This window comes from Columba livia, chromosome 3 (genome assembly GCF_036013475.1).
Source record: "Columba livia isolate bColLiv1 breed racing homer chromosome 3, bColLiv1.pat.W.v2, whole genome shotgun sequence".
In the NCBI taxonomy this organism is placed as follows: domain Eukaryota; kingdom Metazoa; phylum Chordata; class Aves; order Columbiformes; family Columbidae; genus Columba; species Columba livia.
Genome location: NC_088604.1, coordinates 51,543,388 through 51,568,713, shown reverse-complemented (window position 1 = coordinate 51,568,713; position 25,326 = coordinate 51,543,388). Strand labels below are relative to the sequence as shown.

At 39.1% G+C, this 25,326-nt stretch overlaps 2 protein-coding genes across 3 annotated transcripts; one reads left to right on the top strand and one right to left on the bottom strand.

Annotated features, from left to right (window-relative positions):
- The first annotated feature begins 644 nt into the window (after window positions 1-644).
- Window positions 645-25,326, top strand: TRAPPC3L (trafficking protein particle complex subunit 3L). 2 transcript variants are annotated; one of them, XM_021294502.2, is made up of 6 exons: window positions 645-2,807; window positions 5,001-5,265; window positions 7,858-7,955; window positions 10,272-10,371; window positions 23,132-23,317; window positions 24,373-25,326. In XM_021294502.2, the coding sequence occupies exons 2-6, from the start codon at window positions 5,224-5,226 to the stop codon at window positions 24,490-24,492; spliced, it is 546 nt and encodes a 181-aa protein (XP_021150177.1). In that variant the 5' UTR covers window positions 645-2,807; window positions 5,001-5,223; the 3' UTR covers window positions 24,493-25,326. The 2 variants fall into 2 exon arrangements, with proteins under 2 accessions (XP_021150177.1, XP_064912797.1); XM_065056725.1 differs by lacking the exon at window positions 645-2,807 and having other exon boundaries at window positions 2,887-5,265.
- Window positions 15,525-23,029, bottom strand: CALHM5 (calcium homeostasis modulator family member 5). The gene is made up of 2 exons (XM_005507456.4): window positions 21,853-23,029; window positions 15,525-18,871 (listed from the first exon to the last, which is right to left on the bottom strand). Exons 1-2 carry the CDS (start codon window positions 22,390-22,392, stop codon window positions 18,482-18,484), a joined length of 930 nt encoding a protein of 309 aa, XP_005507513.1. The 5' UTR covers window positions 22,393-23,029; the 3' UTR covers window positions 15,525-18,481.

The window sequence follows — 25,326 nt, the reverse complement described above, 5'->3', positions numbered from 1 at the left end:
TCAGTTCCATTTTATGGACAGAGGTAGATAGGAATTTTTCAGTTAGACACTTCCAGAGCTGGTTTCTGAATACTGGGACTCTAGGTATCTCTCGCAAATCAAGCTTTAAATAGAGGTTAATTTAAAACATTTAACACCTGGTGATTTTCTCCAGGTTGCACTTTGTCTATGGTCGTGTTATCCAGTAGTTCTGCATATTGCATACCCTAGTTTGATCTGAATATGCGAATACTTGTGTTTAAGTTCTGAGAAGTTCTGCCTGTAATATAAACATTTTTAACAAGAACAGAAAAAAAAAAAAAGCCAGAAAGTCCGTAAGGAAAATTGCCTTCCCATTACGGATGGCTATCTCCAGTATGTGTGGACTTGGTTGCATGATATAATAATAGCATCTCACTGCACAGCCTCTTCTCTCCTCTTGCAGAGAGGGTGCTAATAATAGCGTTCAGCTCAAAAAGTAGTTTTAGCCGCCATAGTATCTTCCTGGGTGGCAGAGACACTTTTGCAGCTGTTATACACGTCTTGCCTGTTTACTAGGCAAGACCTTGTTCCTCCAATGCACTAACAGTGGATGCCTGCTTGTCTCATCCCCAGTCACAGTCTGTGAATGAGGTCCTTTCTGGTAGTTTGCTTTCAAAACTATGTGATATTATTACACAAAATTAAAAGTGATAGAGAAACACGCTGAAACATTCAGCAGCCCTTTGCCACAGCTTTTCTGGAACCTGTTGTCAAGTTCGTGCTTTGAAAAGAGTAGTAGCACAACAAAATCCCAGTGTTGTCTGAACACTGCCATTTTGAAGCTTCATTTTCTTTCAGTATCACAGGATTTTCAGTAACTATTTGTTTTTTACTAGTGGGATTATATTTTGGAAAAAATTACCTCCTTTAAATTGTGTGGAATAGACGCATCAGGCTATTACATAATTATTTTGAAGTGTTATGTGTGAGTCTTCCATTATGCCTCAATTCATTTAAAAATCTCTGATTGATTGCTGCTGAGTTTTCACAGGGAACCCATGTCTTATTTTGTTTATAAGAGAGGAAGGCTTTCCTAAGCATCACTTGTTTACTCAAGAAACACATTAGATGTGAAACTGAAGAGATGTACAACACTGAAATATTCATAGTCAGCCTAAGGCTGTTGAATGAGGCAATTTATCCAATCAATACCACAACTTTGTACGGCTGCATTGTCACTTCCTTGGCATTTGCTTTCATGCTGTGCTGTAAATAATCCTGCTGGCTCATCCTATTATGGAACAAATTACAGGGTTGGATCCAATTAAGAGCTTGGGCAGCACATCAAACCTTTAAGTACTCGCCTTCGCATAGGAACAGGGAGTCTTGAGGTAGACATTTAGGCTCTTTATCTGGTGCCCAGGAAGAGTTAGGACTGAATGCAATCCAAAATACCACTCCCTGAGGTGACAGACAGTTTGCCTCTGGGGCAAAGAGATGCTTATATTAATAGATGATGTCTGAGGCAAAAGGGATACATGGGCAAACCTTAGCGATGGTTTTGCTTGTCGTTTTGCAGAGCTCTGTCAGCTTGAATTTGCTACCAAGAGCCTCACTTATAAGAGCAAGTGATATTTTTTGAACAATTGAGAATAGTTTGTTATTTTCTTTTAGAACATGGTTATTGGAAGACATATTACACCTTCCTATCTCCCCAAATACAAGCAAATGGTTTTTATTATCTTGTTTGCTTTTTATTGAAATAAAGCAGCCATGGCAGAAGGGAGAGAATGGTTTCAGTTCCTGTTTTCACCTGATTTTGTCAAAACTCACTCACCTCTTTCTTCCAAGAGCTCAGTTATTATTAGTGACATGATGTGACTGCAGTGGGAAGAAGCTGTATTCTGCAGCTTTCTTGCCATAGTTCTACCAGTTGCACTTAGTTCCCCCACAGAGAAGACTTTTATATTTATGGGATCAGAAAAAGATTGGGATTTTGTTATCTAATGAGCAGGAAAAGGTAGAGAGAAAGAGGAAATTGTTCTATTTTCCGTCTGAAGGTTGCTTACTCTAAAGTTTGGAAGAGGAGACTGAACCGTGCTCACTCTGGTCCTGCACAGGTGTTTTCATCATGGAGTTAGCAGTCAAAAGCCTGGTGTTCTGTACCTCCCCTAGCTGGATTTTGAGTTACAGTGTGCATGGATGTCAAGCTTGCCTGTGCATGTGAGAAAGCATGCTATGAAAATACCTGCACGATGTATTTACTGTTGGAGGACAGGGGAGCACTGCCCATGTTCCTTTCCTTAACCAGGACAAGCACTGATGAGGAAATCATCACTAAGTTTTATGTTAAGGGAGAGAAACCTGTTAATGATTCTTTTAGCTTACATCTTTTGCTTCAGAATTCAGCTGTGCTTTATAGGCAGTTTTATGTGAAATTTTAGGTGCCTGCAGTGAGTTTCAGCAGAAAGTAGGCACTTGAATCCAAAAACACCCTCTTGAAAACAGATCCTGAGTTACCTAACCTAACCTAACCAAGGAAGTTTCAGCAGGTCACACTGAAAACACTTCCCAGGCAGAGGTCTACAGGCAAGGTGGCAGCAACATGGCCAAAGCAGCAGCCACACTGAGCTTTGAGTAAAAGCACTCATTTGTGATGTTGGAAACCTGTATTCAAGTAATTTTTTTCATGTAGCTTCAAACCCCCAACACCTACCGTCTTGTGATTTGAAAGAGTTCAATTTTCTGAGAGTGAAATATTTAACACAAAGTTTATTGAGCTGGAGATGGAGAGCAAACAAAAACATGATCCTCCATTGTACTGATTTGGACACCCATCTTCTTTGGTAAGTGTATTCTTGATTTGGCTCAAATAACTTTTTTAGGTATTTTTTCAAGACATTTTACACCTAATTCATTATTGACCTTTATATTGCACTCTGCTCTGGGATATCCATGTTCGAGAGAATCCTTAGATACTGGACTGCTAAAGAAATCATGTGCTTAGCTCTACAGGTTTCAGCTTTCCCATAATAGCCAGTCAAGTATAAGAGAAAGGGGGCTGGCGTACATTTTTATGCCTGATTTTGAACTTCAGGAGATATTTTGTGTGTTGTTTTCTTCAGTTTAATGGGAATGAAGAGAACTGGTGTAGCCTAATGCTCAAGAAATGTGCCAGACCAGCCTTCTGGGGCTGAAAGCTAAAATCCTCTTCTGACAACATGATGGAACTTTGCCTTGGATTATGTCTGAGAAGTCTATGTTAAGGTTTAAGAAGGGTGCCAGATATGTGCCAGCCTCTGCTCTTTTCACAGGGCTGCAAGTCAGATGACAGTTAAGAAGGTGGTTTTACTCTGTTCCTGAAGATGTGGATGAAGTCCACCATTGACTTGTTTCCCTCAGTGGAGTCATTGAATCCCCACTTTATTTGGAGACACCATTTCAGCTTCCTTTTCTCAATCATGTGCAAACCTTTCAAAATGTAGTACATTCTACCTAATACATCATATCTGTGAATTTACATCTAGACATGTTCGCATATATTTTCCAAACAATGCTGGTGTGTTCTTACCACACATTGCACTGTCTGATCTAGTGTGTTCCTTCGTTATTATAGTATTAATAATGCAGACTGAAGCAATTCATCCTTATATCTAGAACTGGATAAATAAAATGGTGCTCATTTATGGGTAGCCTTAAGTGCTTTATGATGGTTTAACTGCAGTTAAATTATGCTAATGATAATATTTTAGAGCTGTTTTATAAAATGCAATCTGGTACACTTTCTTACATAATATGGGATGTCTCTTGCAATGAGAGACATATTTGGTGCTTGTCACCAGTTGGAGACAATCTGAGAAACAAACCCATTTCAGACTCAACTTAGAAATGCAAGTAACTATCTAGAGAATTGTCATGTCTAGCTTCTATAATTTATTTAAATTTAGATATGGAAAATACCTACAATAGTTTAACTTATAAAATGGAGTCAGATTTTATAGGGCCAGAAAAGTGCCTATAAAAAAAATGGAAGAAGCTTATTATATTGTGAAGTTGTCAATATGAGCTCATTCTGTGTAAAATGAAAGCTGTTTGGATGACTGGAGTTTACACAGAAAAAGCTGAAAATCCTTTTATCTGTCCTATTTTTTTGCTGTTGAATTATGTCATAACTTTATACTACCATTTTAAAAGTAAATTAATCCTCCTTATCCCAAATGAATCACAACTGCTGCTTTCTGTGTACTTGGAGTAGTAAATACCTGTAACTTTACTCTAGCACCTAATTTATTACTTACTTGAAATTTAGTATCAGCATGGCATTCAGATGAGGCCATGTATTTTTACTTCCTTTTCTGAGAGGACTCAGTGAGGATGTGTGCAGATAAGTCCTATAAGGAAAGACAGCTACCCGATTCACTTTTAAATTCGCTAGTGACAATACCCTAAATTTGTTGCAAACCTAAACTAGCAGAATAGACCACATTTACCTCAGGGGAAAACATCTAAAATAAGTTGAACCTTCCTGGCCGTTGATAGCAGGGAAGTTTACAAAAAGGGGTTATAACAAGTTAAGAATGATATCACATCCACTAGAAATATCGTTAGCAAATGTGCCATTTGCACAAGCTGGCAGCTGTAGCAGGTACACAGTTTATTCGTCTGGGAGTCTGGGTGTTGTAGATCTGTCCTGCCAGCTTTGCAGAAACGTCATGCTGGTAATATCTTGTAACCCATACTGGTCCTGCCTACACAGACAGTAACACCAGACTAAAGCAGTCAGAGCTGACAGAAGACTATAACACTTCGAAGTTGAAAATGAGAAATTTTTAATTACTTTGTGCAGCAGTGTCTTACAATTTGTTAAGTCTCGAAACAACAAAATGTGACAATAGAGAACAGAACAAATTTGCTGCCCCTAAAAATGTAACACCTGTGAATCTCTTGAGGCTTCCCGGTTTGACTTCCCATGGCTGTTTGCTGAGTATTTTATTACAAATCGTTATTATGGATGGAGCTGTTATTTATGTTGTGTACAGGGGCAGATCTGTTGCCAGTCAAATTCTTCCCAAAGGAATAGGAGGAGCATCAGCAGCATTACAGATTGCAGCAAACACATCTCATGCAAAAAGCAGAAGAGCAGAAAGGAGATCACTTTAGAGAAGGGAAGGAGGAAATACAGTGATTGAGAGAAGACTGTTCCGCTTGAAGAAGGAGAGACATAAACTGACAATCAAGTGCCTCAGGCGTTACACAAGCAACATGTCTCGTCCACCAGGAAGAAAGCAGGAGAACCACAAAATAGTAAGACACTTTTCTAATGTGCAATTAAAATTGTGCATGGAGTAAGAATAAGCTATTACTGTATCGATGTGTTTTATACAGTTATATTTCTGAGTAGCCTGAAATATCAAAAGGATGGGGATGAGTCTGCCAATATGAGAGCACAGGCAGTGGCAGCATTTATGGCTTCAGTGGAACCCTGTTGTGAGCTGCCAATAAGCTGCCAGCTATTAAGCAGTGACATAAAAAAGCTTGCCCATAGGACTTGGAGCCTGTTTGACTCTGAGCAGTAATACTGAGATTTGCTCTAGGAGCCTTCTTATCTCTCCAGCTACCTTGACTATAACACAAAATGATTTTCAGACACTCCTGACCTCAACATGAATCCTTGAGAAGAGGTTGTGCCAGCCACATCTCTACCCCATGAACTGAGATGGTTTATCTGGAACTGCAGCATACCTGGTGCCCATTGTGTGCCTCCTACCTAGCAGACCACATATTTTTTGGGGGTGGTGTTGCAGGAGCAGGGGTCCTTCTGCATCCTCCTAACGTTGTGATTTTTCTATGTGCAGGGAGTGCACCGTCACAGGATCTCAGCATCTGGCTTTAAGGCCAAAATCTGATTCTTGGGGAAACAATGGTAAAACTGCAAACCTTGTCTTTGAATGTCAACTTTGACCATTGATCACATAGCACAGAGTTCTGTCAAGTAGGAGTCATATAGACCAAAGCTGCCTTCTTTTTCTGCACTTTATGTTAATATTCTAAAGATTCAGCAGCTATTTTAAATATACTGCATACAAGATTTTCCCAAGAAGTCTTCTTAAACTGCATGGTCATAGAAAGCAGTATTTTTTATCATTAAATATACCAGTTATTCTCCTTCTTGTTCTCTGGCAGTGGTGTATCTAAATACAAGAAGTTCAGATATGAAGTTTCCTCAGAATCTCTACCTGTAGTTGAAAATGTCTAACTGTTTAGGAATATTTTACTATAAGTCCAAAAAAACAAAGTGCCATATTGCAGAAGAACAGCCACACTGGTTTAAAAACCCCACTGATGGTGTTGCATCCTGAAGAGAGTATGTTTGCACCTAAAAGTATGACACACGTATCTGTGTGTACATAAGTAAACCAAACTGAAGAGAGAGGAAGTTGCTAGTAAGGAAGAGAGAACATAGAGAGCTGCATTAACAGAAGACTGGTAACAAAACCAAAGTGACTGTCTCACTCACTGGGCACGTAGCTGCATTTTTTTACTTTTTCCCTAGTGCTGAGATTCTGAACAGGTTTAGAAGAGATGGGCACCAAGTTTCTGAGACTGAAATCTGTTCAGAAGCAGAGGTTTAAGTGCTTGGAGAGATTTATGGTCAGAAATAGAAATGCTGGGTAAGTTTATATGCCTCTGTGGCTATATAGTCATTAAATGGAACACAGAGAGAAAGACATCTCTGTTCTGTGTTTGGATGGTTCATTTCCACATAAGTCTTGCTTCAGGAACTTAAAGCCTTATGTCTCTCTGGATGGTAAATGGTGATGTTTGGTATGAGTTGGGGCAGTGGAGAAGTTCCAGAAGTCTTTAAGACAGTGTTATGCCAATTTCTGAAAAGGGGACAGAGGTCTCCACTGAAAAAGAAATAGAATAACATAATATAATTAAAATTAATATACATAAGTTTATGGATAAAAATATTCCAATGGATTGCAAGAGTGGCTGATAAATACAATTATGTTGACATAGTATGCTTAAGTTTCTCTAAGTTATTTATCTTATTACAATGTAGACTTTTTGCTGAGGCTAGAACAATACAGAGCCTATATGATATCCATTTACTCCATTAAAAACTTGTTAATGAGAATGTGGCAAAGTGTTCAACATTATTGTAAACAAGAGTTATCACCAAGGTGAGTATAGGAAATGTTTCCACATTACTTAAGATTTTGAACAGTGACTTGTTTAAAATGGGAACGCTGATTAAATGCCAAACTTTTGATGCAAAGGGGGCAGGAAGAAGTCTTTCCACCAAGCTGTTCTTCCATTCTTTGCGTGATTTGTTCTATAGTTTTCACTGGCATTTAGTATTATTTTTCCACAGGCTATAAACAAAAAGCACCTCTAGTCTGCCCACATGCCACAGCTCTATAGCACTTCCTTGAATTAATTCCTGGCCAAGAAGTTTAGTCAGAGTTATCCTAATTTCTCCTCCGAAGGCCAGCTACTGCTCCTGCTAAATATGGTCATGTATGCACATTGCCTCAATTATTCTTTCTGCAACTAAATGCTTGTTATTAATCTTGGATGGCATTTGGCAGCGCTTATCAATCCAGCAAACATATATGTCGTTAAAGGATGCATCAATGTACCTGATAGCAGTAGTTGTATCCAAAGAAATAGTATTTCTTACAAGCAAAATCCCTGTGCAGAGACTCAAGTGATGATCAAGCCAGGCTCTGTCACACTTGAATTGTGGATTTCAGTGATTACACATCCAAGGACAAAAGATTCTTTATTAATGTAAATGTTATTTTTGCTTGCAGTAACAGTAGCAGCACAAAAGCATGGAAAAGTTTCATTCTAGTTGCTTTCATTTTTTATTTCCACCTTTTCTGGCAGAGCAGAGAACTTTTTGTACTCACCTATGGGGCTTTGGTAGCCCAGCTGTGCAAGGACTATGAAAAAGATGAAGATGTCAACACCTGTTTAGATAGAATGTAAGTGCTGCTTTAAATGTTCAACTTCATTGATAATGCTTTTTGACTACCTGTATGTTACCTTTCAGCTTTTTGTCTATTATCTTATGAGTTCCAGCACTCTGTCTAGATAACAGAGATCATGGGAATAAAGTTCAATATTCTGTCAACAGAAATAACACTAATTTGTGAATTAAGATAGCTTACACTTCTTCCTTGTTGGTTCTTCGTTATGCTGATTAATAATATATATATTTCATCTTCTATATCCACTTATTCAATTTAAACCTTTCATGTTTACTCTCCTGTTTCTTCATACCTATGTTATCTCAAACTAGACAAGCTTTTTGCTTCTCATGGGGAGCTAATGTGCATTTCTGTGTTCACTGTCGATGTGGCATTATCACAACATAAATAGTCATATCACAGAAAATTAGCAAGAAACAACTTTTGAGCTGCTTAACAAGAAGATATACTAAGATCTTTGGAAGAAGAGTAAGGCTTGTGTTTTCAGGAAAAATCAACATGCAAAATGGATTTACAACAATCACAGTGGACAGAATACCCGACCATTTTGCTATTAATCTGAAACTTTGCAAATAAGCTGTAGTCCAATAGCTATCAATGGAAGTGAGTAAAAAAAATCATTGATTGGAAAAAAGGAAAGTAATTTATTTGTGGACTAAGAAGGGACATACCTCAGATACTTATTTAATAATAATCTCTCATTGAGCTCTGATGAAAATCATACATTTCAAAAATACACAGGCTTCTTTAGGATGTTGTGGTAGAAATTATTGAAGGGTAGTTTTGGAAGATGTTGAGACATATCTTGCTCCTTGTGTTTTTCATTATTATAGCTGTTTCTATAAAATGTTTTTGGTTTTGTCTTGCTAAAGACTTGATAAAATAATGGCAGGTTTCATTAAAGCAAAATGGATATCTTCTGTGAAGATGAAAACAGCCCAGCTTGAGGAAGAAACCTTATAGATTAGGAGACCTGTGACACCTGGGGACAGTATTCTTAGCTCTATCTCTATATGCACAGATATAATCCATAGTGAGAAGGGTGTTTTTTACTGTATTGCTGTATTTGCCAAATACATGCTTGTCAATTTGTTATTCATTTCACTTTCAAATCTAAGGCATAAAAGTTGAAAGGAATCTAAGTAGTCTTGTACATCACCAAAACATACCTTGCTAACTGCTGATGGCATTTACCGTTATTGATATTGATAAATAAATAAATAAATAAATATTTCATTGTTTTCTGATGCATGTCATACTGCAATTTTAGACTTCATGCTGCCAAAACCACTTTATGGTCTTGTCATCACATTAGACATCAGATCACTTTTTGGCTTCTTGTCAAAGATGTGGTACAAAATCAGTAAGAAACTCCATCAAGTTCAGGCTGCTTCACAAAGGGTGCAGGGCTTCTGATGAACAGGCAGAGGCTGCCAACATCCACATAAATGGAAAGAAAAAAATTATCTAAAAGCATTTCTGAGATAAGCTCACAACATTGTTTCCGTCTCTTTCCCTTCTTCAAAACATGCTTGGATGCATAGCTGTTTTGCTATGTAGTTAGTGGTGTTTGTTAATGTGTAAGAGCTAGGAATGGATATTTGTTTTATAAATAATTCCATTAACTTCCATACTTTCAAATTTCATTTCTCTGAATGAGATCTCAGAATGTTTTAGATACAAAATGAAGGTGGTGTTGTACTGAAACTGTATATTAACTCACAACTTTTGGGTTCTTTCTGCAACTAGTAAATAAAGGGAGAGAACGTGTTAGGAAAAAGAAAAATATGGAATTGTGGAGGAAGAGTGAAAAATGAGGTGAAGAGATAAGAGGATAAATTGAAAGAGATCAGGTCCATTTCCCGTGAGTTTTCCTGGCACCTGAATGCTGCAATGAGGGTGCCCAGAATTTGCTGAACTCCATACCAAAGCAGTATTAATCACGTGTATTATTTGTATATAATTTATGTATTATACTCATATATCAAACATCTACTATTTATTTATGTATGTAAAAATAAATGTATGTGTAAACAATATGTATATAAACAACATTCATGTCATCCTTGTCAGGAGTATCACACTTAAAGGAGTATGATTCCTTAAATGACTACATGAACAGCAATCCCACCATGCTGCAAAATGTGGTAGAAAGAATAATCTAGACCAGGAAAATCTATTGTCATCTAAGCCATTCATTTACATACATACAGCTGTTTTTCTGAGAAAGCACAAGAGACAGATTAGGGAGATGGTGGGTGGAAAGAAGTTCCGCGTTAAGAATGTTAACTTTCTTTGTTTTCTCCTTAGGGGATATGGCATTGGCATAAGGCTGATTGATGATTTTTTAGCTCGTTCGGCTGTGAAGAAGTGCCGCAGTTATTCTGAAACAGCAGACATGATTGCACAGGTAAATAAGATTTACATTCTCTAGAACTTCATCAGCATTAATGGTCTTAGCTTTTCACTTCTGCTCTATCAGTTTGCTCCAGAAGAGTAATCTACATTTTCTGCTATATCATGGTTGTCTTATTAAAAAACACTCATCTCCACGATCACACCCATGCTTCCATTGGGTGAAATACAGCCTTTTCCTTATCTACAACTTCATATCAACTAGTAGCTCACAGACCTTGGCTTTGAGAGGAGACATCAGTTTCTACTTCTGTAGCATGAGGCTGTGAAAAAAAAAAAAAAGTGAACAGAACACAAAAAATGTGATGTTTAGTGAGATAAGAATTCTGCAGATGGTCTTGATAAACCCACAGTGGTAGGTTTGCCACAAAGGGTCATCAGAATCACAGAATTGGTTCACATGGGTGTTAGTTTTATATCTGAGTTGAAGACAGAGAACACAAAACGGGATACCACCTGTGAGGGGCTGCCAACCCCTGACATAAACTGACCTTAAAGTCCGTTGCTAAGCTCAAATTAAAATTCTTCTATTCCTAGTAGCCTATGAGGCATTTTGCCATTAGAAGAATGAAAAAGTTTCTCTTTGTTTTCTGTGGCTTAAGCTGGTTTTGTCTACTGTTGCTGGAGGATGCAGCAAACAACAAAAAATGATCCAGTTTTAACAAAATTGTAATCATACATTACTTCACTTTTTTCTTTTTCTAGGAGTACAAGCCTTAAATATATCATACAAATGTTAAACTTTGATATTCTTACTCTGGCTATCTGAATCTCCATAATTATTTTAGATGTTTCTTAAACTTAAAATGATAGTCTTAGGAATAAACTGTGGGATTTTCTGAAAAAGGAATACTCAGTGGTAGCAGAGAAGAACTGCAAGAAAGTAGAAAGCGAGAGAAACATTTTCCTCATTACCCACAAATCTAATAATAAAATAAAAAAAAATAAGATCAGAGTGGGTACTTTTGCTTTCTTTGATGGAAATTTTTATGTTATTGAGTAGTCTTTCACACTACTGTCAGGCAAGAAAGATCTAGGAGGAAATTTAATGACAATACACAGATTTATGAAGATGGTTTTTTGTGCCCATGGGCAAGTCAGATTTCCTGGGGAAGCTCAAATAAATCTGTAGGACATTCAGCCTCTTTAGACTGCTGATTCACTGTATAGGAGGACGTAGTGCCGGGATATTGAGTTAGCTCAGACTGATACCCACTCAGGTCATTGTGAATGATCCCTTTTATCCTCTATGATTTTCAGCTATGAAGTGTTGCCAGAGAAGATACACCTGGCTTTTCCCAATGGCAAAAATTAACCACGCTTCATAACAAAGAACTGTTTGCTATGTAGTCGTTTGTTTTAAGAGGGGAGATCAGGGCATCAGTTGCTTGAGCTGAGATTCATTTCCATTAGCTCATTTTATGAGACAAAAATATACCTGCCATGCTTTTTGATTGCTTGAGAATTGCCAACAGCATCAGCTAAATGTGAGCATTATATTTAACCTCTGACTGCATAACTGGGATACAGAAGGCTTTCTGTACAGTAATCTAAAGCACCAATATATGCTGGTTATACAGGAGTATCTTAGTTCAAAGTGTATCAGGTGACGTGCGATCTTGCTCATATTAACCACGTGAGAAATACCTACGTTACATCTGACTGAAATGGAGGGACAGAAGTCCAAAATGCTTGTCATAGAGTAATTGATGGCTGTCACAGATACAAAGGACGGAGCCCTTTGCCTGTGCTGTTGCTGGTAGGGCTATAAAGTGCACGTGTGTACAACACACACATGCAGCATGATCTGCCAAAGTTTAAAGCACAAGCAGGTGACATAACTAAAAGTCAGCCAAATCCCATTAGCTCATAAAAGAGTGGAAGCTAATTTCTTCCTGAAGTATATTTTGGAGTCTCAAATCAGGATGATGTATAACGAAGCTCCTTCTTTGGAGGAGCTGAGCTGGTGTAGAGGATCCATTGTCATTCAATCTCTCTGTTAAAATGCACTGTCTCATTAAAAGAATGATACCAGGCTACAAAATCATGTTTTTGTTATATTCTTCTTCAGGTGGTATTTGTACTTTATTTTCTCTGAGTTTTCATGTATATGCCCGGTATTGGGTTTTCTGGATTGTGTTCCCCATGGTTCCTTTATTTACAAATGCTTTAGTACAGTTGAACCGTTATTCTTAAGTACAGGGGATTCAACAACAAAATACAGTGAGAAATTAACCATCAAAGTAAGGAAAAACAGACCATTTCTCTTCAGGTTGTACTTCAAAAGGACTTACTGAGAGAAATAAAATTACTTTGAAAGATTGGAACAAACTTGAAAGCACACAGTCTCTTGAAAAGGCCATTTTTAGCAAACTAAAAGAGGAGTTCTGAAGTAGGAGTATAACCTTTCTGAGGCAAAACACGATATGGAAAACATTTTCACATTTCTTTGGCAAAACATTTTAAAATAGTCTTCAAGCACTTTTGTCTGAGGCATGTACCAACAAAACATATAAAATGACTCTGCAAGTAACTGTAAATACACTGTTAAAGTTGTCAGTTCAGAATTACACAGCTGTTTACATGATCTCTTTAACTCTTCAGCAGAAGTGTTCTCAGCCGGGAGAAACTGCTTAAATACTTAAATGCATTAACTCTTCTGAGGTAGAAATCTGTTTGAGGATGAGTGTGTAGAGTAAAACCAGTTAAAAGTTAAAGGAATTAAGGCATTTAAGCAGTTCAAATAGAGCCAAACGTTCTGTAAACATAGCTGTTATCCTGCAGTCCTGCGGAAAGCAAAGAAGTCCTATGATCAGGCTCTGGGTGTTCCCTGTGGAAATGGAAAGAGATGAAGCAAACCAAAAAAACATGAAATGGGGAGTACTAAGCCAGTTTGCCATATTAAGAAAGAAATACCAGAGGAAAGATGCACCTGAGGCAGTGACTGAGAGCTTAAAACTTCAACCACTGTTTCAGACTGCAAAGTCTGGGATTCACTGAGAGCTTATACTGCACTGGAGAATGGCCAACGAGTTTTGATGGTGAGCCAAAATAAGTCCTTCTACACTGAGTTCCCATGGCGCTCACTGACTTCTCGTGTTTGTGCTGTGACTTTGTCGGGACAGAATAAAAAAAAGGTAAAATAGGCCATGTAAAAGTAAACTTTCTGCTCACTGGCAAATTAGGGTAAGAAAACAGAAACCAAATGAGGAATGGTATTAAGAACAAAACTCAGTTGAAGAAGTAGCGTCCGAGACTGTGTTCAGAATTTGGATCTAACTGGGGATTACTTTTGAAACAATGGTGATAATTTTGCTCTTTAATCTTATAATAATGAATTTTTCCTTCAGCTCCTCCTCACAAGACCTTGACATCATTGATCTGATTGAAAGAGATGCAAAAAATAAACAGCTTCTCGTTTTAGATCTAATCCTAGAACAGTTACCTTCTGCAGCACAATGTCACCATGCCCCAGGAGCTGTCTGTGTGCTACAGGTGGAAGCAGCCAGGCCATACCCTGTGCTCCACGGTGAGCTGGCTTATGGGCTCCATAGCTGTCTTAATAGAGTGCTGTGCTTAAGGATGTGTCCCGTGCTGAAAAAAGGTGGCTGGAGAGAGGTGCTTTATTGTGGAAGCTCAGTACCCCATGAGTGCAGCAAATTTATGTCTCTGCAGCTGCTTGTAGAGAGGCCCCTTGAGGACCAACACAGCTGGGGCAATCCCACCATGTCACCTCCAAGCAGAGGTGTAAGACAAGAGATATGATTCCCCATCCCATGGGAGGTCGTGCCGTGCAAGGTCCCTATATATTGACATATGGCCAGTTTGAAAGTCTGACAGAAGCTGGCAGAATTTATGAAGCTGTTAAATGTTGCTTTTCAGATCTCAGCAGTAGGAGGGAAATGCAGACAGCAGGTTGCTGTGCTGAGTGGTAGGCAGTAAACTGAAAAACGAAGTGCTGTGCTGTAAAGAGTAAAGAAAAGTTTGTGAGTACACGGAATCAGCAACAGATGGCAAGACCTTTAAAGTATCTTCCTCTTCTCAAACACTGCCTGTGGAAAAGTACTAAGAATGAAAAGTATGCTAGCAAAAATGTTATTTTACCCGCCTTTCGTCTTCTAAGCGGACTAATTCTGGTCCTTCATTAATCTTGTTATTATGTAAGTTGAAATTATATTTTCAATATTTTTAAGCCTGTATTATCACTTACTTTGCAACATTTCTTATGCATACAAGTTTTTGTAGTGAAAAGTCCCCAGTAGTATATAAAGAGACTGATAAGTTAGTGGCCTCCTAAATATTTCAGTAAGTCTAGACTGCATTTGAGCACCATCAAGATGTTAATGAATTTTATTCTTACTGCTTGAGAAAGATGAAATGCTGGTTGAGACTTTTAAAAAGGGCAGTGGTACATTTTTAATTCTGACTGCATAGATTTCTTGTAATTAAACAATATATAATCCCATTAAGTTGCAAGTAACATTTTCAGAAGAGAGATGTTGCTTTACATGGGTGTCATTTTGATGGTGAGCCTATGTGCATGTCTCAATAGATGTTCTTTTTATTCTATTTCATATAGATAGGAATTATACAGAATTATGGATGCAACTTTCAAAACTGCTCATTTGTTTTACTTCCCTGTCCTGTGGAGTCACAAAGAGAGATTGAAAATACCTTTGTTTTACCCTCTGAGAAGTTGTGTATGGTAGTTTTACAGGAATTTCTGTGTAGTCATAGACTAGATTTAAGAAATGTTTGTATCTATTAATTGAATTATTTATGTACTTACATTGGTTTTTTTCTGCTGAGAGTTTTTCACAATTTTCACTTTATAGCTTTGCAATTTTGCCTTAATTTGGTGCTCTGTTGCAAATCAGCTACTGTTTTTTCATACTTTCCATGCAAGTTCTCTTTTGCACAGGAAATGTTAACAATAGAGTTTGGACAGATTTGTCACACCGTGATGCAAAGTACAGCTGAAATGAAATTGAAAGCATATGAGGGCCTAGCGTGGTTAACTAGTTTTTGTTCTTCTAACAAAGACTTGAAGTTTGAGCAGATATGTGGCAGAAAAAGAGTTAAGATAATTTAGATAAGAAAGTTGTGTTCTCACAGAGGAGAAGAAACAGTAAACTGAGGGATAAAGCATTTAGAATTGCACAGAAGTTTCCTTTTTATTTGTGCACTCATATTTTGATGGACATCAGAATTAATGCAAAATCTAAATTTTCCAAGAGAAAACGTTGATTCTGTTGTTTGATTGTTTTTGCTTATTTGGTTTTTGTTTTGGACAGTGTTGACAATAATCTTTGCTTCTTTCTGAGCTGCCAGGGTAGCTGCTGAACTTTAATTCAGGGACAATGTTGATCAAAACAGCTTTTGCAACAGCTGCTTGAGGGAGGGGGTTACATTTGTCAATACCAGATTCCAGTTAAAAGCATAGGGTCAAACTGGCCTTTATTTTTGTCTGGTTTTATAGAAGTATTCCAGCATCCACATGGTAATCATATTAAGTCACAGGCATTTGGTAAGACAACACAGAGTAACACAGTCCTGGGAATGAGGGTCGGTAAGAGACTTTGGCTCCTGCCAGGCACATGTAGCAGCACTAAGCGTTCAGTAGCTGCTCTAGGAGGTGCAGACACTCTCAACATGAGTTACCTGTGAGCATGAAGCAGGACAAGGATGAGGAGAGGAAAATGCACCTCAGTTTTGCATATCTACAATAGAGGAGAAGGCCAGGCTGGGAAACATTCCTGTTTCAGATGGTCCTGGCTACTCAGGAGCTTTGAGCTTTCTCCTGAGGAAGAAAAGGATGCCAAAAAGCCTAAAGTAGAATCCCTCTGTGCGCCCATCTTTCCCTCTCCTACAGGGAAGTCAAACTCATTTTCGCGGGGGGCCACATCAGCCTGGTGGTTGCCTTCAAAGGGCCGAATGTAATTTTAGGACCATATAAATGTAACTACTCCTACATTTATACGGTTCTAAAATTACATTTGGCCCTTTGAAGGCAATCACGAGGCTGTTGTGGCCCCCGGCGAAAATGAGTTTGACACCCCTGCTCTACCAACTATGCTTTTGCCTCTGTGTCACAGCACTTATATCACAGTGGAGATCTCATCCTTACATCAATTCTCTTGTTTCCATATTCCTTGATCACCTCATCAACCTACTTACTGTCCTCCCCTTTGCACCCCTACATTGTTTTTCTGTGGTACCAGTCAAGAAGAAGGTGGAAAGATGGCTTTGGGAAGGGAAGTTGGGGCCAGGCGTGGGTACATCTTGTTAAGTTGTGTCTCCTCTCCCTTGCATGGAGGGAGGAGGTGAGATGGGGCTGGGCAGTAGGTGTTGGGGCATCTCTCATAGAGAAAAGCAGACAAAGGACAAGGGACATGTACCCTGGAATTAGACAGTTGCTGTACCAGGAGAAGAACCCGGGGAGAAAAATGTGTATGTGCCAGACATGATGTCAGACATGCCTGCTGTTGTGACTTTAATTTTGGCAGTGTTACTTCTGTGCTTTCAACTAACTGCAGGAGGTACATTTAGGTATGTAACATGTTCTAAGTCTGCTGTAAAGTGGGTCAGCTGAGATAAAAAGTGTTAAAACACTTACTTAAAGAACATAAGTTTTTCAAAATACATGGAGAAAATTCTAAGCATACACTAGAGTTAGCTCTTGGATTTTATTTTAAAAAATAGCAGTGATCTGTAGGTGCAGGTAGATGCTTTTTTCTGCTGAAGAAGCACAGTAAGTCTGAGCAAGTTGGGTAGAGTACCTTGGTTTGCTGATAAGAGCCTGATTCAAGCAGAGCAAAAATATGATTCTTTGCAGATCAGGGAGACTGGCAGTAAAATGCTGTATAAAAGCCTGCCTGGTTGCCTCAGGGAAAGAAACTTGGCAGAAACTTTGTTCTCCTTTTAGACAGTATTTGCAAAGACTCAGGACATTCTGTGTTAGAGCCATGTGTGAATTCCAAGTGGGTGAGGTAAAGCACAGGGCTCTGGGGTGAAATGCACTTGTCAGAATCACCGATCGTGCAGTCGCCTCACCTGTGATGACTACTGGTCACTTTTGCTCCAGACACTAAGTTTCCAAAGATATTCAGAAATGTGAAAATCAGCCTGCTGCAAAAGTATTTTCTTGTTTTCAAATGTGGAATTTCCTTCCAGACCCTCTGTTGTACACTGGCCACAGGCCCAGTACGAACTATTTATGCAGCTCTGCACCCAGTTCTCAAAACCCACTCAAAACAGGAGCTTTATGCCCATACAAAGGGAAATTCTCAGTGGGAGAAGATAATACGAAGTACTCTATGAAGGCAAAATATCAGTGATGCATTTTCATTATTGTAACAAAGCGCTAACAACAACTGATTATGTTTCAAAACAGCATGTTGTTTTTTAACAAAAACACAACAATGCTGAACCATCTGGTAATTTCAAGTTCTTGGTACCCTACCCTTTGGCTGTAAGACTGGTCTAAAAAATCACCTTGCACCTCACTGTCAGTGGAGGTCACTGTCCCATGTCCAAAATGTCTCAGGGACTAGAAGACCAGGGCTGATCACTGTGACCATCCATGGCATTCTGGGTGCAACAGGAGTCTGAAGACACTGAGATGCCTTGAGTGACAGCTGGTGCGTCAGGACGATGCTGTACGTGCAATGACCTGGAAGCAAAACCTTTCCTTTCTGTGGGCTGTTGGAAAGCCACACACATCTTCTATTATTATACTCACACCTTTTAAATGATGTTACTTTGTGATGGTCTCTTGATTTACATAAGATGAGCATACTATAGCACCCATTACATAGGATATTGTTAGAACCTTCTTGTAGAAGTCATTATTCATCTCTCTTTGCTGTCAGCTCTTGATCCCAAGCCAGCGACATTAATAGAGCATGAAGTCTAGGTGCCATGGACAACTGCAGCCTTTTCCATGATGTACAGAAATAATTTCATTCCATCCTTTTGGAGCAAGTTTGTATCTGGGAGGGAACATGATGAAGAATAAAGAGTCAATTGTGAAAAAAATGTAGAGATGAAACAGCTAGAAGTTTGCCATATTAGCAAGATATAAAAAAGCTGAAAATATATTTGATCTATGGTATTTCCTTTCTGTCTACAAAGTCCAGCATAGTCTCTCTTTCCTCATTGGTTTCTTTCTGGCCTTCTTCAACTAGCTTGTGAATTGTGCTATAATGCTGTTTGCTACTGCTGAAAGAGTAGAGCTGGGAAGCGTCTTCCCATGCCTGAAAAGCTGGCAGGGGAATTGCTTCTAGTGCCTTGTTCTCAAAAAAGCACTTCAGGTTTCGCTCGCTCAGCTTGGTGGCATACAGCTGGAAAATCTCCTCCATTTGTTCCTTCTCCTTCTCCGCGTACACCCTCCAGAACTTCAGCTGGAGGTGGCTGACTTTCGACTGGCAGCTGGCACAGCAAGTGGTGAGCAGGGAGAGGAGAGCTGTAGTAACTATCACACACCAGCCTAACATCTGGGAAAACAAAAGAAATCAGTTTCAAGTTAAAAAGGCCCAAGTGAAAATGCTACTGAAGTCAGGAGTGTCAGACAGAGCGACCACACTTTGTATGGAGAACATACCGCTCCTCTTGAGACCCTGCTGCAGGTGTCTCATCCTGGTTTGCATTCAGTGCCTGGTATTGATGTTAATAGTGCATCCATATAGGGACCAAAGGGAAGCAGGAGATGTCAGGATTGAGGCTTCTCAATAGCACTCATTTTGATGGCTCTTAGGAAAGCAAAAGCTGCTTGATTTCTACAGTGAAAGGTAAAACTCTCAAGAAAATTTAGTTCATACCAGAGTCTGGCTGCCTGCTCCTTCTGTTTTATAGCAAAGGGAACTCAGATAACACCAGCTGAAGAGGCATGTCCAGCACAATGGCAATTCAGGTTTGGGGATGTATGATCTCAAATCAGACCTCAATTACAACACTGTGTATGAAGAAAAATCTAAGAGAAGTCTAAATGATCAATCAAATAATATTGTGGCTGAATAGTGCTATACAGAAAACAGAGTGGACCTGAGTGCAGGGGTAGTGTCTGGGTAATTTAGAGAGGATATTGCTAAGAGTTTATTGCAAAACTGTAACCGTCTGGTGTGTAGTGTATTGGAATTGCTCACTGAATTCTGTCACACACAGGGAAAAGTACATAGGCAGAATAAAATACCACAGTCACTAGATGCTGGATGGTTTCTGTCTCCTGAAAGAGTTAAATAAAATTACCCAGCAAAAAATTTTGATTAAGACATAATTCTGAATTGCAATGAACTACAAAAGCAAAAAGTGTAAGTAACTTTTGTCCCAGATCAATAAACCTTTTAAAGTGTAACCATTTTTTTGATGTGGTGCTTTCAGACTTATTTTTAATTAAAAAAAAATGAAACAACAACTAGAACTGTTTCAACAGTAAATAGCTTTCAAGAATATAAAAAGCTTAAATTTAAAAAGCTTTCACCATTTTATTTTTACCAGGAGGTTCAGTGAAATCTAAGTTATTCTTGGGAACTTTTTTTGACTTTTATGAATCAGCCATTTGTAGTGGAAAAACATCTTTATGCCAAAACTTGTTTAAAATTATCTTCTTGCCCAGTCCTGTGAGAATGCTGGGAGGACAGGGCATGAGAGAGAAGAAACAGCTTGTGCATTGGCAGGTCTGTGTTGGCACTGGAAGAGAGCCCAATTCATCTACACACCGATAAGAAATAGTTGCTGAATTTTAGAAAAAATTTGGTTTGCGGTAATACACTTTTCCAGCGTAACTCCACTTTTTCTGCAGCAACTTCAGAGTTTGACAAAATTCTGTTAAGAAAATATTAAAGGAAAAGCTACTTCCAAGATTAGAGTAGGGGCAGAGTGGAAAAATGTGCTTGAAATTGTTACTGCAGAGGTGTGAACACATTTTTTCATGCCTAGTGCCACTGACCTAGTCAATAGTTTTACCCACCTACTCCACTGCAATATGTAGCATTTGAAAAAAAAAAATTAAAAAAAGACAAAACAAAACGAGCCACAACCAACCAACCACCACCAACAACCCAAACCCAAACAACAATAATGACAAAACAAAGCAAAACAAAAACACCAAAAAACCCCCTTGTTTTTAAACAGTGGAACAAATCTTCTAGGTTTCAGAGACCCATATGAGCTGGGACTGATTTCCCATGCTTTAGTGGTTATAATATGGAGACCTACAATCTTCTTCATGTGAACCCTTGCACTTATATTAAAAAAAAACAAACGAACAAACAAAACTGCCAATAAAAATCTATATTTAGCTGATGGAATATAGAAAGTTTCCTCAGGGAAATCTGTGAAACAGAGAAGCTTGATAAACAATTATTCTTAGGGACTGGTATGGAAGAATAGCTTCACTTTCTTGTATCTTTCCAGTCTTTTCTGCTTTGTACTGACTGATGATTTCTATGCATATTTGAGAAACTGCTCTTTTTAGCAGCTTTTCAGTTTCTTGCAGCTTGAAGTATTCTCATGCTATAAACTGAATCACTGGTCTTTCGCTGTTTCCTATATATACAACTTAAAGTCTTAAGCACTATTTATTATTTCCTTCTAAAACTCTCGAATAAATTTCTTTGTCTGCAGTGCAGGATTTGTCTGCATTCCACTCCTATTTGAGGAGGACTTAACTTGAAAATAAAACTGGCTCTTGGGAGGAAATGGTTCCATATGGACACAATTGTCTGACAAAAACTTGCTGGCTCCACAAAGGGTTTTTCCTTCCTTCTGACAATCATCTTTCCATCGTTTTCTGTAGCCTTTTTTTTTTCTTTTTCCTTTGTTTTGATATTTTGACTCTGAATTTATTTACATGACAAGGCAATGAGCAGAACTGTAGCACATGAATGTAGTAAAATGTAATACGATCTCAGCTTTGCGCGTTCTGCTTCTTTTATTTCAGTGTTTCTTCCTTCCTCTGAGTAGGACAAAAACATCATGATCTGGCATCATGAACATGAAGAATGCAAACAGAAGCACATTATGCATGCAGTCACAAATCTGTCACAAATCTTATTTTCCAATATTTTTTACTGTTAATGACCTAAAAAAATTATCACAGTATCATAATGATATAAAATAGGAGACTGTGGTATGGATTTTTTAATAGGACACGCCCCTTTAATTGGGTGACATCTGTGAATTCAGCCTTCTAAACAATCCAGTAGGTTTTTCTCTATAGAGCAATCTTTGTCCCGGAAGAAAGCTTTCAGTTATCTGGTCTTATTGATCCTGCTGTCAGTGGGACCCCCCATGAAGTGTGGCACAGCTCAGACTGAACTAAAAGATGGATTGTTTGTATTTTGTAAGGCTGCATCATGCCAGAACTTTGTTTATGTGAAACCAATGGTTTTATCTCATGCTCCGACATCAGGATCTTTCACAGCTAAATCACAGTGGCAGTACAAACTGTGTAATGCTCTGTATTTGTTTTTCTTACCTGGGACTGTGCTTGAAGAGTTCGTTTCAGTTCGTCACTCTCTGAAAAGGGCATGGAGCTTTTGTCACAGGCTACCTTGTGTAGCTCTTCAAAGCACTTCTCAGATTTCCTGTGGCAAACTGCCTGTAAGTAGTCAGGATTTTCCAAGCCGCTCATGGCACATTCGTAAAAAGTTCCATTGAGCAAAGCCACAGAAAGCCACATCACTGGGGCTACCAGAGCATTTAGGGTGATTTGTCCAAAGACGTAAAAGAAATGGCAGGTATTCCCTCTGGGGAATATTTTTCTGGGATTCACCCAGCAGCCTGTAAAGAGTTTCCAGGTCTTGCTGTTTAAGAAATATCCAATAACTAGCAAAACAAGAGCTGGGGAGAAGAGAAATACCAAACCGTATCTGAAGTTTTCATTGCTGCAGGGGCATCGGAAAGCAACAAGAGAAAACACACGTTCCCCTCCCATTGTCAGCAGTGCCATAAAACTGTAACCTAAAGCAGTTTTCTTGTTCATAAAGAATTTCAGGATTGTTTGGAAACCCTCCATGTTTCATACTCACTAAAGAGGTAAAAATCGAGACACTTTTATCTTCAGTCGCGGCAATCTGCAGCAGTGTAGCAGGGGAGAGCTCTGCAGAGGAAGCACAGCCCGCTGCCTGCGCACTGCCCAGATAACGCCGTGATGTCACTGTCTGGACAAACGTGCTCACAGGGGACCCCTCTGCTAGCAGAGCAGATGTTGCTCATTTACAGTAACATTCATCGGCAGTAGAAGGAAAGCACGCAATGCTCTGTGTAATCAAATGCATTTACAGTCTTGGCAATTTTATTCTTGGTGGATTGTTGGGTTTTTTTATTGATTGCAGATGGAGATCAGAATGAAAGTACTCCCTCACCAGTTGCAGGAATTCTTGAGCTGTGATTATCAAAGTTGCCAGCAATGTAGTGAAGGACCTAATATAGAGGCTAATGGTCCCAGAGGAGGGTGACACAGCTGAAAAGAGACAGATGACAGTAAAACTACTTCATATGGGGTTGTAAATCTGGGAACATCAAAGGGGGAATAAGTAGCCTTTTGCTGCCCTTCCTGGAATATCACACAGCTCCAGATTTGCATCTCTGGCTCAAGCTGATCACAGAAGAGACAAATGTAGTTTGACTTCTAGCCTTTCTGGCCTTTCCCCCTATTTTCCTAAGGTAAAACTGGTCTATAGGATGCTGCATCATAAAGCTTCTCTTCTGTTTTGTGCGCAACATACTGAAGCAGGAGTTTCATCCTTTTGCAGGTTGCTTTCAAGATGTACCTTGGGGTCACCCCTAGTGTGAGCTGCAGTAGTGCCGCAGGAAATGAATTCTCCTTAATCCTGGACAAAAACCCACTAGTGGATTTTGTGGAGGAGCTGCCTGCAGAACGAGCATCACTTTGCTACTGTAACCTCCTCTGTGGGGTGATTCGAGGTGCTTTGGAAATGGTAAGGAAGTGAACACCTGTTTTCTTCATTCTATGTTAATATGCAGAGGTGCAGGAAAGCAAAACCACTTGCTCTGATAAATGAAGGAAATTTGGTAGTGTTTAATCTCTCTGTTGAATTAAATGTCTATCTCTAAATAAAAGAGGGCCAGACTGATCCTGGATCCTGAGGTAGAGAAGCACACAGGCTGTCCCACCTCCACACTGTCCCTGCTTTACTCTTCAGTAGCTGACTCAGGTGCAAAAGCCAGGTGGGGCTGGAGAACCAGGTAATGGGGATTGTGGAGAGCCAGGAGGATGTGCTCGACTCCTCCACTGCTCCCTGAGCCTGTCTCATTTTCCTGCATAGGTACAACCAGTAATAACCATCCCTGATTCTCTCCAAATACGTGAAGGTAAATAATATTCTCAGGTTACTGCAGCACCTACTGAAAGAGGGAACAAAGTGTGGATGAGTATAATGTTAAAACCAAAGCATCAGAAGTGTATCAGATGGCACTCCAAATTTTGTTCTTGAATCTAAGACTTTTACAAAAGAATATATTAATGGCATCAATTGAAAGTCACTGAGTTGTAGAGCTTCTGTGGCATTTTCTGGAAGATAACTTTTAGGCTGCTTTATGTTTCTGTCAATATATAATTTGTCATGTATCTTACATTTCAAGAAAACAAAAGCTGTACAAGTATTGTGTATGTACATCAGTCTAAGAATTATAGTATCTAATATAAGACTAATTAACAAAAGTATTATATCATAAGTACTAGTACGTGAACAAGAAATTTGGTGATCACAAAACTGTCAAGTACACAATTTTGGTTCTCAGAAGAAAGCAAAGCACTGGAATGAAGGGTAATGTATTATACAAATTCCAGTGTATATAAACTTCCTTTTAATTATCTTAGTTGGGAAAGATATTTTAAAAACAATCTAGAAATCTGTTTCTCATGAAATCTGAGAAGAGGGGTCCCCTTGTGGTAGGAGAGAAAAAGCTGATTATAACAGAGGGAGAAATTGGGCATTGCTTTGCTTAACTGCTCAGATTTGATTCTTTCTAGGTTCACTTAGCAGCAGAAGTTACTTTCCTCCAGGACAGGCTGAAGGGCGATGCTGTGACAGAAATAGGAATTACATTTTTAAGGAAGGCTGAAGACAGAAAGCACAAAAGAAATAAATGAAAAAAATACTTGGAGAAACCCTTGCTGAGGGATATTTTGCGTCTTTTGTTTCTGAAGAAGACATAAAGGGTAAAAATAGCTTTCCTGAGCCAGTTGCACCAGTCACAGATTTGAAAGGTGAAGAGAGCTGGGCAGCAAACAAGAATGGCATAGCAGGGGGAGAGCCATCTTAATTGTCATGACACAGACATCAGTATAAAAGATCGAATGGCCTGCCCTCCCTTCTCACATAACCATTCTCTTGAGCGCAGTGGAGGGGTTTTTTGGTATTTAGTGCACACTGGATGCAAAATATTCATTCAGACACCAACTGCTTTCAGCTAAGCATGATCACCTTTTCCCATTTTGTTGTTGGTAATGTTTAAAAGCCTGGCTAAGAAGTGCTTTGTTTCCCTGGCTGTTTGTGGTTAGGAGTAATGAATTAATTCACCGTGATTGCTGCATGCAGTGTCTCGCCGTCTGGTGCCTGTTTTGATGTGCAATGGTTTGCCATGCATTGGCCTCCACACCAGACATCCTACTCCCTTTGAAACCTGGGAGGGATGCGGTTTCACTGGTGGCAGGAGCCAGTTCCTTACAGCTCTTTCGGGCCCCACATGCAGTTTTGCTGACACGCCTTATCAGCCTCGTGTGTACGTCAGGCTGCCACACTCTGATGACCGCAGCCGTGCTTGTGTTGCTTCAAGCTATGGGCCTTTTCATGTCAGTCTTCTCTTCAAGAGCACTGACCTTATGACCGCACTGAGCAAGGCATGGCATATTTAATGTATAGTCACTGTTGATCTGTAGTTCACCTAAGGAAACTCGAATAAAAATTCAGAGATTGCCACACAA

Coding starts and splice junctions, on each gene's coding strand:
- CALHM5 (XM_005507456.4), bottom strand. CDS start 22,392: ATGGAGGGTTTCCAAACAATCCTGAAATTCTTTATGAACAAGAAAACT. Junction 18,872..21,852: donor CTCTTCAAGCACAGTCCCAG/GTAAGAAAAACA, acceptor TTGTTTTCCCAG/ATGTTAGGCTGGTGTGTGAT.
- TRAPPC3L (XM_021294502.2), top strand. CDS start 5,224: ATGTCTCGTCCACCAGGAAGAAAGCAGGAGAACCACAAAATA. Junction 5,266..7,857: donor AGCAGGAGAACCACAAAATA/GTAAGACACTTT, acceptor CTTTTCTGGCAG/AGCAGAGAACTTTTTGTACT. Junction 7,956..10,271: donor AACACCTGTTTAGATAGAAT/GTAAGTGCTGCT, acceptor TTTTCTCCTTAG/GGGATATGGCATTGGCATAA.